Genomic DNA, 19,623 nt, shown 5'->3' with positions numbered 1-19,623 from the left:
TTTCTTTGAACTAATACACCTTCCTCCATGAACAATTTGTATATCATCTATGAAAGTTAACACACTGTTTCTGTCATAGCAGATATCAAAAACGTGAAAAAAGCAATGCTACTAATAAGCATACCACTGGAGACAAGCTTAGTGGTTAAAGGATAATGACGAGTTTCATTTATAAAGACTGGGACTTCCAAGGGGGTTTAAGGCAGATCTGCAATCGGAACTGGATGCCTATCAAAAGGGAGTTGGGTGCCTGACTGCCTGAGTCCCCTTTGAAAATCTGTCATAGTGCCTTTTATCCAGAAACATCCTAACGTACGTATATCACCTCACCCACAACTGAAATGCAGAACGAGTCTTGAGGTGAAGCACAGCAAGTCTTCAGTTTTAAAAAGCAACACTATCCAACAGTTTAATATATATATAAAACTATATGTAACACTTTTAATCTATGTATTTCTAACAGTTTTATAAAAGAAGGGTTATTTTACAGGCAGGGAAACTGAAGCACAAATATGAAATGACTTGCCCACAGCAAGGTCAGTGGCAGAGCTGTGAACAAAACAAAAGGATGCTGAATCCAAATCCAACGTACTCTCCACTAGACCATGCTACCTCTCTCTAGAACAGGAAGGAAGAACAACATATGCAATTGTAACTACAAGAGGAACGCCAGATAGGCACACCACAATTATGAAAATTGGAATTGGGCCAGGATGCAGTTGTTTTTTTTTTTAATCCTTACACTTGCAAAAAGTGCCATGGGATCTTTAATGTCCCCAAGTGATCAAGTCCTTATAGTATTTGTCAGGGTTCCCTCCCCACTCTCAACTCTGGGGTACAGATGTGGGGACCTGCATGAAAGAACCCCTAAGCTTATTTTCCACCAGCTTAGGTTAAAAACTTCCCCAAGACACAAATTCCTTGCCCTGGGATGGTACTGCTGCCACACTAAGTGAGTTAGACAAAGATTCAGGAAAAGGATCAATTGGAGTTCCTGTTTCCCCAAAATATTCCCCCAATCCCTGTTAAGGCTGTATCCCCACTTTGAACTTTAGGGTACAAATGTAGGGGCCTGCATGAAAACTTCTAAGCTTAACTACCAGCTTAGCTCTAGTCCCGCTGCCACCATTTCCAATGGATTCCCTCCCTGGGAAGCCTTGAGAAACCTTTCACCAATTCCCTGGTGAATACAGATCCAACCCCCTTGGATCTAAAACAAGGAGAAATTAACCATTCCCCTCCTTCCTCCCACCAACTCCTGGTGAATCAAGATCCAAACCCCTTGGATTTTAAAACAAGGAAAAATCAATCAGGTTCTTAAAAAGAAGGCTTTTAATTAAAGAAAAAGGTAAAAATCATCTCTGTAAAATCAGTATGGAAATTAACCTTACAGGGTAATCAAACTTAAAGAGCTCAGAGGACTCCCCTCTAGTCTTAGGTTCAAAGTACAGCAAACAAAGATAAACACTCTAGTAAAAGGTACATTTACAAGTTGAGAAAACAAAGGAAAACTAACACGCCTTGCCTGGCTTTTTACTTACAAGTTTGTAATAGGAGAGACTTGTTTAGAAAGATGTGGAGAACCTGGATTGATGTCTGGTCCCTCTCAGTCCCGAGAGCAAACGCACTCACAAACAAAGAATACAAACAAAAGCCTCCCCCCCCCCCCCAAGATTTGAAAGTATCTTATCCCCTTATTGGTCCTTTAGGTTAGATGCCAGCCAGGTTACCTAAGCTTCTTAACCCTTTACAGGGAAAAGGATTTTGGAGTCTCTGGCCAGGAGGGATTTTATAGTACTGTACACAGGACAGCTGTTACCCTTCCCTTTATAGTTATGACAACCCCCTTCAACCCCTTTCCTGGGGAGACTTGAGAATAATATGCCAACCAAATAGGTAACCATGGTGAGCACAGACCAGAACCTATTATAAAGAAAAAAGTAAAAGAAGCACCTCTGTAAAATCAGAATGGAAGTTAATTTTACAGTGTAATCAGATTCAAAACACAGAGGATTCCCCTCTAGGCAAAACTTTAAAGTTACAAAAAAAAAAAACAGGAATAAACCTCCCTCTTAGCCTAGGGAAAATTCACAAGCTAAAACAAAAGATAATCTAACATATTTCCTTCCTATTACTTACAATTTGTAATCTTAGATGCTTAGTTCAGGTATGGCTTTAGGAGATGTATTTTCCCTGCCCTGGTTCCTCGCTGACCCGGAGAGAACACACAAAGAGAACAAACAAAAACCTTCCCCCACAGATTTGAAAGTATCTTCTCCCCTTATTGGTCCTTTTGGTCAGGTGCCAACCAAGTTATTTGAGCTTCTTAACCCTTTACAGGTAAAAGAGGGATTTTATGCTACCCTTAGCTGTATGTTTATGACAGTATTATTTCAACATTGCAAATGGTATGCATAATGCTTTTAAGTTCCATCCAAGCAATATGTTCATGCTTTTTTCTGCTATATAGCAAAAAACCTTGCATATAATTGTATTCTGTTCAAGTAAACTGTAAGCAAAGCTGACTACTATATATAGTGTATAACTGTTTATATATATATATATATATATACACATGGGTAAATCATACCAAGAAAGGCACCAATATGCTGGGTGATGCCTCCTGCTTCCATTGCTGCCACTTGAGTTTTTCGCAGACTGTCAAGTAAAGTTGTTTTCCCATGATCAACATGGCCCAATATAGTAACAACTGGAGGCCTTGGGGTTAATAAAGCTGGATCAGCAGGAGGCCTACCATTAATAGCAAAACATTAGATATTACACAGAGTGTTTGACAAAACTATGGGCAATAACGATCTCTATGTATAATTAGTAGCCATGTATTATAGCTCAGTGTTTAATATAACAGTCAAGTTCTCCCCCTAGTCTTCACAAAGAACAGAATGTAATAAAAAAAAATCACTAATTAAAGTATTTTTCCCTCTTTATAGCAAACAATCTTATTTATGTCAGTATCAATTAATACAGCAACCCCAATTAGATGAAGCAAGAAGCAACATTTTTTTTAGAAAGTTTCACAAAAACTAAAACAGAAGAAGTCTTAACATTGATGTAGCAATTACATGGGCAAAGGAATCAAACCAGAAGTTAAAATTTATTTTTTGAATATTATCAGCTGTGTATCCCAAATGTGCTATTTTAATAGTAGTAGGAAACAATCAAAAGAACAATCACAATTTTACCTTCTCATAGCATCATTATTTTCTCTGACTTTTTCTTCTTTTAATTTTGCCCATTTGCATTTCATCCCTGATTTTTTAACAACTTCCTTAATCCAGACTTCTTCCAAAACTGAATCTGGTTCTAGTGAGTCTAGGTCAACACCTGTGAATAGTAGGGCTTCATACACATGATCTGATTAAAGAAATAGTAAAAACATTTAACAACACTTGATCCTCCAGAAGCTACCTGCGATAGAGGTACCATTAATACAATATGTGCTTTCATCAAATATTCTAGCTCCACTCAAGGAAGTGCAGGGCAGTGAAGGAAAAGTAGCAGTTTTCCTTCCTTTTCTCGGTATGTTGGATGTGAATTAGTAGTGCAAATAAATGATTTATATACACAGTACTTAATTATCAGAGGGGTAGCCATATTAGTCTGGATCTGTAAAAAGCACGTCTGACAAAGTGGGTATTCACCCACGAAAGCTTATGCTCCAATACGTCTGTTAGTGTGTAAGGTGCCACAGGACTCTGTTGCTTTTTACAGTAGTTAATGTACATATTTCCAAAATACTCCATCTTGAAAGTATTTTTACTTGTCCCAGATTAATATAAAACATTCCTATAATATTGTATATTTATATGGACCAATCATCTTCAATAAGCTGTTCTGAAACAAGACCATCTAATTAAATGATGTAATGATTTTATTAATATGCATAACTTTCAAGTTTGATATATTTTCATCCTATGCACAGAGTAAATGACTAGTAATAGAACTGAAGTTTCAAGTACATCTGGTGATGCAAAAAAAAGTATTTACTCGTGGTCCATGAGAATAGGCTGGTCACATGGAACTGGTTCCTCTTATTTCTAGGTGTTAAACTGCATTAGGGATTGCTGAAAACACTTTTCTTTATCACTTTCCCATTTAGTTTTATAGCAGCAGTTGCCAGAGGTATATTATGCAATAGTGAAAGCAAAGGGAGGGCGTACAATTGCAAATAGGAACCGGCCGAAGTTAACAGCCAAATTCTGCCCTCTAACACACACACAACCAAGACTCCCTTCCCCCCCAGGTTTCTGAGAAAGTGAGCAAATGGGTTTATTTTGTAGACTTATCTCCTCTATTATCTCAGCCTATCCCATTAAAATTCATACTGAGTGTGCTAGAGCACCAACAAATAAAAGAACACTTTCTCCTATCACCTGTGGGACTTTTTTTTAAATGTCTAGGTTGGTCCAATTGTTTTATTTACTTATTTCAGTCCAAACGTTTACCAGATCAAAGGAACTTAACTCATCTGAATTAGATGGTTGAGAAGTGCCACAGAAGATGACAAAATCTCAGGCAAATCTATTCATTCCCCCTCTTTTGTAGTACTGGAAATGCAGGAAACAATGCAACAATTAAGAGTTGCTAATGAGTGACATGAGCACTACTGGAAAATTTAATGAGTCAGCAGACATCTCAGACATACACAAAGGGTACGTCTTCACTACCTGCCGGATCGGTGGGTAGTAATCGATCTATCGGGGATCGATTTATCGCATCTCATCTAGACGCGATAAATCAATCCCCGAACGCGCTCCCCGTCGACTCCGGAACTCCACCAGAGCGAGAGGCGGAAGCGGAGTCGACCAGGGAGCCGCGGCCGTCGATCCCGCACTGTGAGGACGTGAGGTAAATCGATCTAAGATACGTCGACTTCAGCTACGCTATTCTCGTAACTGAAGTTGCGCATCTTAGATCGACATCTCCCCCCACAAGTGTAGACCTGCCCAAAGAGCCATGGCAGATTTTCTTTATTCTCAGCACAGTGCTGAGAAAGGCTGTTAAGATGGGCATGTACGTGAGTACAGAATTAGGTATAAAAAACTGAAAATTAGTATGATTCTGATAAACAATTGATTTCAGGCATCAATGGTATAATATATTTGCTGAAAATGTAAAAATATAGCACTATGCCCCTAAAACTTTATTAGTGTATATTAGTAAGTAAAGCTTTGTCTGCACTGGGAAATAGCCCAATTTCAGCCATCACTGCAGCTGCACCACTGCAAACCTCTAATGTAAATAAGGGAAATTACAATTTGCATGGATAGAGGTTACTCCTGTTTCAAACAGATGTAAGCTCTACTGGTGTAAATCCCAGCTTTCTCTGCCTACATTTGGGTTTTGCACAGCTACAGCAATTGTTGAAATTGTCTGCATTGGAAATTAGCCTCAAGGCCCACGTTGTTCTAGCTGACAAAATATGTTAAAAGAGTGGAATTATAATTGCTTGTTTGCTAGTGGAAAGTCAAGTATTAAATACGCTGCTCAAAATGTGCACTAATATGGCAACACCACCATGATTTGTTTGGTCTTTTACCATCAGTTTTCAGCTTGAGGACCTCAGCGCACCAAGCCTTTCCTGACTGATGTCTGCTGGAAAGCTGTGCTAAAGATGTAGCGTTACAGTGGTGCTATTCTTCTGCACCGAAACATTTGATAAAAACAGTTGCATAATCCTAGTCAATTTCATTCACAATTTATCTAATACAGTATGTAAAGCATTTCACCATAGGAAGATGGTGCTATTCTAATTCTCTACCTGTTGGCTGGAAAAGTGAAGAACATAGAGGGAAAAAAATCAGAAACAGAAGATGTAGGCTCACAGAGACATACATACAAAGAAAAGGTCACTCAAATAAGGCAAAAATATTTCTTATCTAACGGTGGTGTTCATAAATGTTCATAATCAGGATTATATGACTACTAACATTTTCTTTTCATTTTGTTAGAACTCTGATATAAGAAGTTTGTCTGGCAGTGGACAGGGGATTTATTGTGGATCCTGATGAGAAAATATGTGGTAATCAAATTATAATATAGATAATTCCAGCATGACATTTCCTATAGCATTCTTCAAAACTCCATTATTGTCTTAAATATAACACTGCTGGATCTTTTTTCAAAAGAATAAATTGGCTCACCTATGTCTTTATCCATAGCTCTTGCAAGATCTTGAACTGTCATCCTCTGCTGTATCTTTACCTCCTGCCTTTCTATTTTAGGTTTTATTGGCGGTAATTTCTGTTTCCCTGGTCTTTTCCCCTACAAAGGAGTAAGACGTGCGTAAGGATATATGGGTGGCATAAATTAAGGAATGTCTAATAAACAATATTTAGAGGGCCAATGAAAACAAAAATTGTAAGTTGTAAACAAATATCTTTGCCTACATTACAAACAAATTACTGAAAACTGTTAAAATAGTTTTCAGAGTAGCAGCCGTGTTAGTCTGTATCCGCAAAAAGAAGAACAGGAGTACTTGTGGCACCTTAGAGACTAACAAATTTATTAGAGCATAAGCTTTCGTGGACTACAGCCCACTTCTTCGGATGCATATAGAATGGAACATATATTGAGGAGATATATATACACACATACAGAGAGCATAAACAGGTGGGAGTTGTCTTACCAACTTTGAGATGCCAATTAATTAAGAGGAAAAAAACCTTTGAAGTGATAATCAAGATAGCCCAGTACAGACAGTTTGATAAGAAGTGTGAGCATACTTACAAGGGGAGATAAATTCAATGTTTGTAATGGCTCAGCCATTCCCAGTCCTTATTCAAACCGGAGTTGATTGTGTCTAGTTTGCATATCAATTCCAGCTCAGCAGTCTCTCGTTGGAGTCTGTTTTTGAAGTTTTTCTGTTGTAATATAGCCACCCGCAGGTCTGTCACTGAATGACCAGACAGGTTAAAGTGTTCTCCCACTGGTTTTTGAGTATTTTGATTCCTGATGTCAGATTTGTGTCCATTGATTCTTTTGCGTAGAGACTGTCCGGTTTGGCCAATGTACGTGGCAGAGGGGCATTGCTGGCACATGATGGCATATATCACATTGGTAGATGTGCAGATGAACGAGCCCCCGATGGTATGGCTGATGTGATTAGGTCCTATGATGATGTCACTTAAATAGATATGTGGACAGAGTTGGCATCAGGGTTTGTTACAAGGATAGGTTCCTGGGTTAGTGGTTTTGTTCAGTGATGTGTGGTTGCGGTGAGTATTTGCTTTAGGTTGGGGGGTTGTCTGTAAGCGAGGACAGGTCTGTCTCCCAAGATCTGTGAGAGTAAAGGATCATCTTTCAGGATAGGTTGTAGATCTCTGATGATGCGCTGGAGAGGTTTTAGTTGGGGGCTGAAGGTGACAGCTAGTGGTGTTCTGTTATTTTCTTTGTTGGGCCTGTCTTGTAGGAGGTGACTTCTGGGTATTCGTCTGGCTCTGTCAATCTGTTTTTTCACTTCAGCAGGTGGGTATTGTAGTTTTAAGAATGCTTGATAGAGATCTTGTAGGTGCTTGTCTCTATCCGAGGGATTGGAGCAAATGCGGTTATATCTTAGAGCTTGGCTGTAGACAATGTATCGTGTGGTGTGTCCTGGATGGAAGCTGGAGGCATGTAGGTAAGCGTAGCGGTCAGTAGGTTTCCGGTATAGGGTGGTATTTATGTGACCACACATCACTGAACAAAACCACTAACCCAGGAACCTATCCTTGTAACAAACCCCGATGCCAACTCTGTCCACATATCTATTCAAGTGACATCATCATAGGACCTAATCACATCAGCCATACCATCAGGGGCTCGTTCACCTGCACATGTACCAATGTGATATATGCCATCATGTGCCAGCAATGCCCCTCTGCCACGTACATTGGCCAAACCGGACAGTCTCTACGCAAAAGAATCAATGGACACAAATCTGACATCAGGAATCAAAATACTCAAAAACCAGTGGGAGAACACTTTAACCTGTCTGGTCATTCAGTGACAGACCTGCGGGTGGCTATATTACAACAGAAAAACTTCAAAAACAGACTCCAACGAGAGACTGCTGAGCTGGAATTGATATGCAAACTAGACACAATCAACTCCGGTTTGAATAAGGACTGGGAATGGCTGAGCCATTACAAACATTGAATCTATCTCCCCTTGTAAGTATGCTCACACTTCTTATCAAACTGTCTGTACTGGGCTATCTTGATTATCACTTCAAAGGTTTTTTTCCTCTTAATTAATTGGCCTCTCAGAGTTGGTAAGACAACTCCCACCTGTTTATGCTCTCTGTATGTGTGTATATATATATCTCCTCAATATATGTTCCATTCTATATGCATCCGAAGAAGTGGGCTGTAGTCCACGAAAGCTTATGCTCTAATAAATTTGTTAGTCTCTAAGGTGCCACAAGTACTCCTGTTCTTCTTCTTGTTAAAATAGTGAATATTTTAAAAATCACTTAGCGGCATTTTTACTGTTTTTTGCATATCTCTCATTTTGAGCAATGAAAATCATTTCCACTTGTTTATAGTCAGTTTTTCTTTCAGATTTTTGGTGCTGCAACATTTGGATTTAAAAAACTTCAAATGAATGTTTGGGAGAGAGTGCCAATACATCTACAAATATGCTCTCTCTATGTGTATGTATATATATCTCCTCAATATTTATTCCACTCTATATGCATCCGAAGAAGTGGGCTGTAGTCCACGAAAGCTTATGCTCTAATAAATTTGTTAGTCTCTAAGGTGCCACAAGTACTCCTGTTCTTTTTGCGGATACAGACTAACACGGATGCTGCTCTGAAACCTATTAATATGTCTTGTAAATCTAAAGTAAATTCTCTATACAGTGGGGTAACAATCTTATACACAGTAAATTCATTACTAACAGAGTTTCTATTTATATAATGAAAATGCTCAAAAATTGATTTTTTTGCACTTTGTACTTTCAGATGGGATAAAGTAGTTGTTGGAACTTGTTCATTACCTCCTTTGTAGCTAAAAGCCTATATTGTGAGAGTGCAACACTGGTGAATGTGTCTGTTTGCCAGAGCTGTGGGTGCAGCTGAACTGGCCGCATGGGGTATGTGGATGACCACAGAGGCTTCCACTGTGTTCTGTGAATTTTCCTGTAAGAAAGACTATGCAGCTGTCTGCAAGCACAATGTAAGTGGACCAGGTTTTCCAATTTCAGCATCATCCCTCGATTCATTTCTTCACTGTGAATAGAAAAGATACAATGAAATCAGGGTGGATTTGATTTAAATCAAATTGATTTAAAAAATCCGACTTAAATAAAAAAAATCCGATTTAAATGAAAATAAACCTGCTTTTTGACAATTCATAAAACTTGTCTTAGGTCATTCCAAATTGAATCAATAATCATCCAATTACACTTCTAGAGAACTATACAATGAATTTACTAGTTTGAAAAATGTCAGTTAGTTATATAGACTGAAGATAAAAAAAAAAAAAATCTACAGCAAGTCCCCAAATAACAGGGTGGGTAAAAATCAATGATTTAACAAACAAACAAAAAAAATGGATTTTTTTTTTATTTAAAATTGGATTTTTTGGATAAAATACATTTGAGGAAAAAATGTATCTGAAGATAGTTTTAATTAAGATACATTATAGCTCAAAAATATCTCATCATGGAATAGGGATGATAAATTCTAATTCTATAGTATGAGACAATATATTCATGTAATGTTTAAGAAAAGTTTTGTAAATTAGTTCCAATAGTTCATGGATTAGGGACCCAATTTTATGGAGTTCCAGGGGCTTCTGTATAGATTATTTAGGTTAATCTTTCTATCTACCCAATGGGACTCAGTGCTCAGTCTAGATCAGAGATGCTTAGTTTTGCAGTTCTCAAACTGTGGATTTGTCTCTCCGAAGATAACATGCTTGTTAACAGAAAAAATGTTTTAAAATAAATAAATAATATAGAGAGGTGAGAAATAACAGATCTCAACCCTATCGTCCCTCTGCAAATTTGTTTACACAGAGTCAATCCCTTACCTCTCTCTAAAAATGCAAAGTTTCAAAAAGTTCAATGAATAGAAGATGGTTGGGGGTGGAATATATCTGGACAAGGAGAAGAAGTCTGGAGATAAATGTGAGAAGGGAGGGACAAACAGTAGAAACAAAAGTTAAACTGTTTGAGCAGCATATTCCAGAAGAACTTTGAGCAGGGGATTGGACTATATGACCTCCTGAGGTCTCTTTCAACTCTAATATTCTATGATTCTAGGTCTTTCTGAGTGTAGCCTTCATTGATTTGAGATCTACCATACCATTCTCTCACTAGAAGGGAAAACCTATAATGGCAGCAGGCCATAAAAGAGACCCAGTTTGGGAATATTTTAATGAAGTTCCTCTGCCTGTGGGTAAGACAGGCATGCGTGCAAAATGCAAACAGTGCAATAAAGAAATGCAAGCCCTGGTTGCCTGAATGAAACCACATCATGAGAAGTGTTCCTTCTCAGGAGGAAGCTGCGTTGAAGATGATGAAAGGAACACGTCTGAACATGCAGGATCTTCAGTTTGGTAAACTTTTTTATTTCATACTTCGTTCTTAAGGACTGCCTGTCTTCCTTCTGGACTATTCTTGAATTCTCAGGTTTGAGCAAAAAAATATAGTTGTTAGTACCAGAGAGTAACTATCATTTTAGATGCAGTTGTGATAAAAAATAAATAGCTGAAATAAGCAGATCGTCCTTTTACAATTTCACTTTAAAATATACTGAGTGTCAGTGAATGCAATGAGTAATACTAAATGAGCAGTATGGTAATAATAATTAAATAACTGCATTGACTTATTTTGTTTAGGAGAATCCATCCTCAACATACACGATTCTGAAGACCATCCACTTCAAGATCACCATCATTTTCTATAGTTTTAGAGTTATCTGCCAATGATAGTGTTTCAGTCACATCATGTATGTCACATAGCCACAGTACATCACCTGTAGCAAAAAAAAAATCATCATCCAGAAACAACCATAGATAAGTTTGTGATAAGAACCAGCAGATTACAAAAAGAGGTAATTGATGAAAAAAATTGCCTGGTTTGTTTAAGCAACAAACTCTCCTTGCCGTATGATTGAGAACCCACACTTCATTAACATGGTTCAGTCATTAAAACCAGGATACAGTCCACCTAACAGAGCAGATGTCGCAGGCAAATTGCTGGATAAAGTGCATGAAAGAGAAATTGAGCAGTGTGCAAAAAATCTAGAGGTAAAATTGTTCACTCATCAAAACTCAGGTTGAGTCCACAGTGATTCTGTTATATGTGCTTATATGACAACAGAAGGGAATGTCTTCCTTACAGAAACAATGGATACATCAGGAAATGCACACACAGCAGAATACTTACAAGAAGTAGCAGTAAAATCTATAACAAACTGTGAAAACTGAAGAAAAAATTCAAATGTCTAGTACGCAGCTTGGTCACAGACAACGCTGCAAATGTATCCAAGATGAGAAGAAATTATTTAGAAGAGAGTCCCAAGCTAATAACATATGGTTACAGTGCTCATTTGATGCACCTTCTAGCCAAAGACTTCAGTGTTCCAGAAATTGCAAAATACTTCCATAATAACCACTTTGCAATAGCTGCTCTGAAAAAAGTGGGAGGAACCAAGCTAACTCTCCCACAAGACGTGTGATGGAACTCAGTAGTGGACTGTTTTGAGCACTATATCAAGAACGGGCCTAATCTGATGACAGTTTGTGAACAAAATTGTGAAAAAATAGATGGCACTGTCACAGCCAAAGTTCTCAACATTGGGCTTAAGAGAAGTGTTGAACGCATGCTGTGTACCCTGAAGCCTATTTCTGTAGCCTTGAACAAAATGCAGGGAAATAGCCGTTTTATTGCTGATGCTGTTGAAATTTGGAAGGATTTGAGTGAGATCTTAAAAAGAGAAACATGCAATGACAGAGTTAAATTACAAGTATTAAAAAAAAACAAATGGGACAAGCATTATCTCCAGCTCATTTTCTTGCAAATATTCTCAATACTCGGTACCAGGGTCAGACCTTAACTGCTGAAGAAGGGGAGTTGGCTATGACATGGACATCCAGCAATCATCCCTCCATAATGCCAACTATAATAAATCTCAAAGCTAAGGGTGAACCGTTCAAGAAATATATGTTTGCTGATGTTTTAAAGAAAGTCACACCAATGAACTGGTGGAAGTCACTTAAGCACTTGGATTCAGAGACTGTTGAAGTGATAATCTCACTTTTAACAGCAGTAGCTTCTTCTGCCAGTGTAGATAGAATATTTTCTTCCTTTGGACTAATTCATTCCAAACTGAGAAATGTTTGGGACCTGAAAAAGCAGGAAAGCTTGTTTTTCTTTTCCAGATTATGAACAAACAGGAACATGAAAGTGAGGACAAATGAGTTAGCTGCAGAAGCCAATATTTTAAGTATCAGAGGGGTAGCCATGTTAGTCTGGATCTGTAAAAAGCAACAAAGAGTCCTGTGGCACCTTAAAGACTAACAGATGTATTGGAGCATAAGCTTTCATGGGTGAATACCCACTTCATCAGATGCATGTAATGGAAATTTCCAGAGGCAGGTATAAATATGCAGGCAAGAATCAGTCTGGAGATAACGAGGTTAGTTCAATCAGGGAGGATGAGGCCCTCTTCTAGCAGTTGAGTTGTGAACACCAAGGGAGGAGAAACTGCTTTTGTAGTTGGATAGCCATTCACAGTCTTTGTTTAATCCTGATCTGATGGTGTCAAATTTGCAAATGAACTGAAGCTCAGCAGTTTCTCTTTAAAGTCTGGTCCTGAAGTTTTTTTGCTGTAAGATGGCTACTTTTACATCTGCTATTGTGTGGCCAGGGAGGTTGAAGTGTTCTCCTACAGGTTTTTGTATATTGCAATTCCTAATATCTGACTTGTGTCCATTTATCCTTTTATGTAGGGACTGTCCAGTTTTACATCGGCCAAACTCCTCCCTTGGTGTTCACACCTCAATTGCTAGAAGAGGGCCTCATCCTCCCTGATTGAACTAACCTCGTTATCTCCAGACTGATTCTTGCCTGCATATTGATACCTGCCTCTGGAAATTTCCATTACATGCGTCTGATGAAGAGGGTATTCACCCATGAAAACTTATGCTCCAATACATCTGTTAGTCTTTAAAGTGTCACAGGACCCAATATTTTAAGTTTCTCGTGTTGACCTGGCTGACATAGTCAATTTAATTTTTGTTTTTTTTAAAAAATATTTAATTTAATTATTTTAGTTAAAAACAATTTTAACAAAAACAAACCTGATTTTAGAATACTGCGTACAGATGTGGTCTCCTCATCTTAAAAAAGATATACTGGCATTAGAAAAGGTTCAGAGAAGGGCAACTAAAATGATTAGGGGTTTGAAACGGGTCCCATACGAGGAGAGATTAAAGAGGCTAGGACTTTTCAGCTTCGAAAAGAGGAGACTAAGGGGGGATATGATAGAGGTATATAAAATCATGAATGATGTGGAGAAAGTGAATAAGGAAAAGTTATTTACTTGTTCCCATAATATAAGAATCAGGGACCACTAAATGAAATTAATGGGCAGCAGGTTTGAAACAAATAAAAGGAAGTTCTTCTTCATACAGTGCACAGTCAACCTGTGGAATTCCTTGCCTGAGGAGGTTGTGAAGGTTAGGACTATAACAGGGGTTTAAAAGAGAACTGGATAAAGTCATGGAGGTTAAGTCCATTAATGGCTATTAGCCAGGATGGGTAAGAAATGGTGTCCCTAGCCTCTGTTTGTCAGAGAGTGATGATGGATGGCAGGAGAGAGTTCACTTGATCATTACCTGTTAGGTTCACTCCCTCTGGGGCACCTGGCATTGGCCACTGTTGGTAGACAGGATACTGGGCTGCATGGACCTTTGGTCTAACCCAGTACGGCCACTCTTATGTTCTAGAAAACTTGAATGTCTAACTAAATTCAAAAAACAATATGCTTGTTTTGTTAAAATATTATGTTTGCTGTTGAAGAAAAAAAATCCAGAATACATAATGTTGCTGTTTTAGTTAAATAAAACAATTTAAATGTCTGTCTGGTGATGTTCTCCTCCTAATGCAGCATGGCAAGAAAATCCTCCAAATATTAATGATTAACCTGTTAAATTGGAGATAGTTCACCTCCCAATGACTTTATAAATATCTGCTTCAATTACCTTTTGGTAAATGAAATAACCAAACAATCATTCATTTTCTGATATAGCTGTAAAACTAATCTGAAAAGTTTTCAAAATAAATCACTTAGAAAATATATAGTGTGAACCTTCTAAAAATGAAACCTATCTCTATCTCTGAGTTGTGAAGAATATGTATTAAGGTCATTACAACCAACAAGAATGCACTTTTATGTAGAAATCCATGATTAAATCAAGCCTTCCTGACTACTGATTTAAATCAAATCCACCCTGCCAAAATATAACAAAAATCTTAATTCTAATCTGTGTGATTGTTCAGCAAAATATTTTTCCTATTGAACAAATCATAAAATCATAGATTAGTGTGGAAGAGACCTCAGGAGGTCATCTAGTCCGCCCCCATGCTCAAAGCAGGACCAACACCAACTAAATCATTCAAGCCTGACCTTAAAAACTTCTAAGGATGGAGATTCCACTACCTCCCTATGTAATCCATTCCAGTACTTCACCACCCTCCTAGTGAAATAGTGTTTCCTAATATCCAACCTAGACTGCCCCCACTTGCAACTTGAGACCATTGCTCCTTGTTTTGTCATCTGCCACCATTGAGAACAACCAAGCTTCATCCTCTTTGGAACCCCCCCCTTCAGGTAGCTGAAGGCTGCTATCAAATCCCCCCCTCACTCTTCTCTTCTGCGGACTAAATAAGCCCAGTTCCCTCAGCCTCTCCTCGTAAAGCATGTGCCTCAGCCCCGTTGATATATGGCACATCTATTGAAAACTAATGATATATAGATGTGAAGAAACCTGTGATTTTCTTTACCCTTGGCAATTAAGTTTTGTGTCTGAGTTTTGGACAGAAACTGCACTGGCTGCATTGGTCAATCATCTCCCCCGGCCGATAGATGAGGGTTAAACATCCATTCTAATTTTATATAGTCTGCCTTTGCAATTCTTTATCATGTGCAACTGTTGACAAACTTGTAGCTTTTAGAATGGCTCACCTTTATCTTTCAACCCCAAAGGTGCCCTTACATGGGGTTCTACATCATCATCCCACCTACTATGTTAGTAAGAGGGGACATGGGCGTAGTGTCTTTGTTATGATGACAATACCCATTTCTACAGCAGCTGCTCACATCCATGACACTATGGTTTGGAAGAGGGGCTAACTTCACTAAAACTCAATGACAGAAACAGTGGTATCTATAGCTAGGTTCCTAGATTTTAAAGCTGGCAGGGACCATTATAGTAATCTAATCTGATATCCTGCCTAACACAGACCATAAGTACTTATATGGCCCATAGCACTGTAGTATCTAGGCAGTCTGGATGAAAGCATGTGAACGTTACACCGGCACCATTGATGACTGAGTGCAGTTGTCTTTTGTAACACAGGTCCTCAATCTGGGAGTTTATTATATGACAGGCTGCTTCTAGATGCCCAGATAACAGCTGTAGCCAAGAGTACTTTTTTCATCTTGAGCCTATCATCAGACCACAAACTGATTTTCTGAATGCCAGTCTTGTTATTCTTATCACATCCGTGTCACCCTAAAACTAGGCCACCACAAGGCACACTCCCCCCGAGCCTATCAGTGATTGCAGACACAGGGAGGGAAACGAAGACTAGTACTGAATGTGGAAGCCCACTTGTGAGGTGGTGCTTCTTGCCCTCAGCACCTCAGACCTGTGCTCCGCCAGCCACGTTGGCTGCCGCTTAGTTCCCATCTGGCATTCAAGCTGACGGCTTTCAGCCAGAGCTCGAGACGGCTGGGGAGACGACTGAGAAGTGGGGTCTCCTCGAGCAACATTGGCTCCGCTCAGCCTGCAGCGCTGCTCAGAATCAGGCTCTTTCGGTTGAACAGGGAGCAATCCGCCACAGGGCCCTCAGCCTTGGCCTACCCCAGGCACCGCAGGGGGCACCTTAGTGCCACCGACCCCGCTTTGCCCAGACACTCGTAGAGGTGCCAGGAAGCAGGCACAGGAGATTGGGGGTAGGGTGGGGGAACAGCGGCCGGGGAGCTGGGGGGAGGGGGGAAATCAGGCGGGGCGCGCACACCGAGGCCTTTCTCAACACCCTAGTGCCGCAGTCACTGAGAACGAGCGACACCGGGGCTGTCTGGGAGGGACGGGTGCGAGAGGCGGACTGGTCAGCCCCAGGGGACCGCACGCCCAGAGGGGCCCAGCCCTGCGGCCGCTCCGCGCCCCCCAAACACCGCGCACCCCAGGTAAGCCCGGCCTGTCAGCGCCCCTTTACCTGCCACGAGCCGGAAGCGAGCCGGAAGCGCAGCGGAGCGCGCCAGGACACGTGACCCATTGAGAGGCGGGGCAGAGGGCGCAATCGGGAAGAGGGCGTTGAAAGCAGAGCGGAGCTGGCGGTGTTCTGGGGCTCGTACAGAGCGGGGCCGAGGCTGTAGGCCGTCGGGTTCGCGCTCGGAGAACTGGAAGTGGGGGCTGGAGGGAGGCGGGGCTGATATGTGTAACGCGGCGGCACAAAGGGGACTAGCGTAGCTGAACTGCCCGCGGCTGAGTTGTCAGTGGAAATACCGCGGCAGGCCGGGCACCGCGCAGGGCCTGAGCCAACCGCTCTGGTGCTAGCGCTAGTTGTTTTATTGAGTGTCTCCTGGGGCTTGGTATTGTTCTTAGGTCCTGGAGCCCAACGACTGGTGAGACTCTCTTCTGGGCTTTTACAATCAGTAAATATCTGGACTCCTGCTCACAGAGAGACCCTAAGGCCTGGTCCACATTAACCCCCCCACTTCAAACTAAGATATGCAACTTCAGCTACGTGAATAACGTAGCTGAAGTTGAAGTACCTTAGTTCGAACTTACCGTGGGTCCAGACGCGGCAGGCAGGCTCCCCCGTTGACTCCGCGTACTCCTCTCGTGGAGCAGGAGTACTGGTGTCGATAGTGAGCACTTCTGGGATCAACCCGGGATCGATTTATCACATCTAGACAAGACGCGATAAATCGAACCCAGAAGATCGATTGCTTACCGTCGGACCCGGAGGTAAGTATAGATGTACCCTAAGAGAAGCGATAAAACCGGAAGTCAAATACAAAGAACCCTATGCTTATTTTTAAATCTCAGTATTTTTAAGGAAATCTCATGTCAGGGATCTGACTCATGAATTTTAACACTTAGGGCTGGCAGCTCTGAAAGTATCAGCAGTGATGTATACATAGGCATGTGCAGCACATTTCATTAGGATGTGCACCCAGGGAATTTTATTTATTTTTTTAAAGGTGAACATCATAAAGGTGGGGGTGTGAGAGGGAGTGCAATGTGCAGGAAAGGGCTCAGGGCAAGGGATTGGGGCAGAGGACAGAACAAGGAGCAATGGTCTCAAGTTACAGTGGGGGAGGTCCAGGTTGGATATTAGGAAACACTATTTCACTAGGAGGGTGATGAAGCACTGGAATGCGTTACCTAGGGAGGTGGTGGAGTCTCCTTCCTTGGAGGTTTTTAAGGCCCGGCTTGACAAAGTCCTGGCTGGGATGATTTAATTGGGAATTGGTCCTGCTTTGAGCAGGGGGTTGGACTAGATGACCTCCTGAGGTCTCTTCCAACCCTGATATTCTAGGATTCTAGGAGGGGTGTGGAGTGTATGAGGGGGCTCAGGGCAGGGAGTTGAAGTGCATGGGGGTGCAGCGGGCAGCAGGGGCAGGGAGTTAGGGTGTAGCAGGGGGCTCAAGGAAGGGGGTTGGGGTACAGGAGGGATACTGGGTGCAGGCAGGAGGCTTAGGGCAGGGGGTTGGGGGTACAGGAGGAGTGCAAGGTTCAACAGGGGGCTCAGGGCAGGGAGTTGGAGTGCATGGGGGTGTAGGGGGCTCGGGTGCAGGAAGGGTGTGAGGTGCAGACAGGGGGCTCAGGGCAGGGAGTTGGGGGGTGGGGTGCAGGAGGGGTTTGGGCTCCGGCCCGGCGCTGCTTACCTGCAGCAGCACGCTCCCTGCCTGCCCTGGCCCCATGCCATGCCGCTTACCACATTCCTGTGCGGCCCTTGGGGAACAGGGGGCCACAGGGCTCCACGCGCTGCCATTGCTGCACCTTCAAGTACCTCCCCTGAAGCTCCCATTGGCCACTGTTCCCCCTTCCCGGCCAATAGGAGCTGCGGGGGGCAGTGCCTGGAGTAATGCACGGAGCACTCTTCTCCCCCCCCCCCCCAAGGGCCCCAGGGACATGGTGCCGTGCCGGCCGCTTCTGAGAGTGGCACAGGGCCTGCGGTACCATGGGGGGCAAATCCCGCAGGCCAGATCCAAAGCCCTGAGGGGTGGGGGCCGGCCCGCGGGCATTAGGGTGTGCGTGGGCACACCTGGCACACCCCGTGAGCACGCCTATGGATGTATAGCCATTCTGATCCCTGGGGAATACACAAAGTACCAAATCTTGCTCCCAATGAAGATCCCGCCTGCCACAGAATCTTTTGGTGTCCATGTGATCACTAGGGCCGACCGGGGGGTGGAGGGGGGAAGCCGGTACAAATTACCGGGGCCCGGCGGTCTGGAAGGGGACCAGGGCCCTGCTTCCCCTCCCTCTCGTCAGCCCTGTTTAGCCAGTCCGCCCTTGCTGGGGGGGCCCCAAAATTTTTTTTCACTGGGGTCCGAAACTGCTCTCGGCGGCCCTGTTGATCACTATCCACGTAGCAGCATTTCTTGGTAAATACACTTTGGAATTTGTTGGTCTTCCATTCTAATAATATGTCCATACTGCCAAAATTGAGCCAATACTGATGGATCAGTTGTCTCAAAGGGGAAGATCATTTCAATACGCTCCTCAGTTATCTGCCACATAAGTGCAGTCTCTTCCATTTGAAGAGGGGTAGGAAATTTCAACACAGCCACCTTCCTTTTTTGCTTAAAATGCCTAAGTATCAGGATATTTGTCAAAAGTACAAGTTGCTTAATTTCTCAGCAGCCTTAACTTCATGTCTGTAATTTAAGTACTTAAAAAATGTTGGTCTCTCTTGCATACCAGGAAATAGTTTATTCTATTTTTGGTTTTAGTATATTTTTAAGCCAAAATACTTAAGCCATAAACCAAAGCCTTAAAATGGTTAGACAGATTTTTTTAAATCAAATGCTTTCTAAATTTGGCACACACATGACATCAGTATAATAGATTAGAAGAAATTATAGGAGGAAGCTACCACCTTTTAATAGCCTTTGAAAAATCCTTAATCTTTCTTTCCATTAATACTGACTAAAAACCCACAGATAATCCCAAATGACATCATGTAATGCATCCTTTAGCCTTGGGGTGTTCTTGGGAGAATAACTCACAGTGACCTGCAGCAGGTTATTGCAATTTGCAATTTCTTGGGAGGGTGATTCAAATTGTAGGTGTGATGTGGAAAGTAAAATAGCTGTACTGCAAATTTTGCTGTCCCTAATACCTTTGTGCTCTAAGCAACTGCCTGTTTTGA

At 41.6% G+C, this 19,623-nt stretch overlaps 1 protein-coding gene across 4 annotated transcripts in view; it reads right to left on the bottom strand.

Annotated features, from left to right (window-relative positions):
* The window catches only part of MTIF2 (mitochondrial translational initiation factor 2), a 46,507-nt gene extending 29,388 nt beyond the window's left edge, over positions 1-17,119 (bottom strand). Inside the window, exons 1-6 of one of the 4 annotated variants that reach the window (XM_054022457.1) lie at positions 17,031-17,110; positions 10,869-10,984; positions 9,001-9,232; positions 6,165-6,285; positions 3,204-3,375; positions 2,591-2,751 (exon numbers count right to left, since the gene is read on the bottom strand). In XM_054022457.1, coding sequence (XP_053878432.1) covers positions 2,591-2,751; positions 3,204-3,375; positions 6,165-6,285; positions 9,001-9,232; positions 10,869-10,906 — 724 coding nt within the window. In that variant the 5' untranslated portion in view covers positions 10,907-10,984; positions 17,031-17,110. Of the gene's footprint in view, positions 1-2,590; positions 2,752-3,203; positions 3,376-6,164; positions 6,286-9,000; positions 9,233-10,868; positions 10,985-16,455; positions 16,560-17,030 lie in introns of those variants that run through there. The other 3 variants (XM_054022458.1, XM_054022459.1, XM_054022460.1) reach the window with 3 other exon arrangements.
* Between the last annotated feature and the right edge of the window lie 2,504 nt (positions 17,120-19,623).

The sequence above is a fragment of the Malaclemys terrapin genome, chromosome 3 (assembly GCF_027887155.1).
Source record: "Malaclemys terrapin pileata isolate rMalTer1 chromosome 3, rMalTer1.hap1, whole genome shotgun sequence".
Taxonomy (NCBI): domain Eukaryota; kingdom Metazoa; phylum Chordata; order Testudines; family Emydidae; genus Malaclemys; species Malaclemys terrapin.
This window is presented reverse-complemented; position numbering and strand designations above follow the sequence as displayed.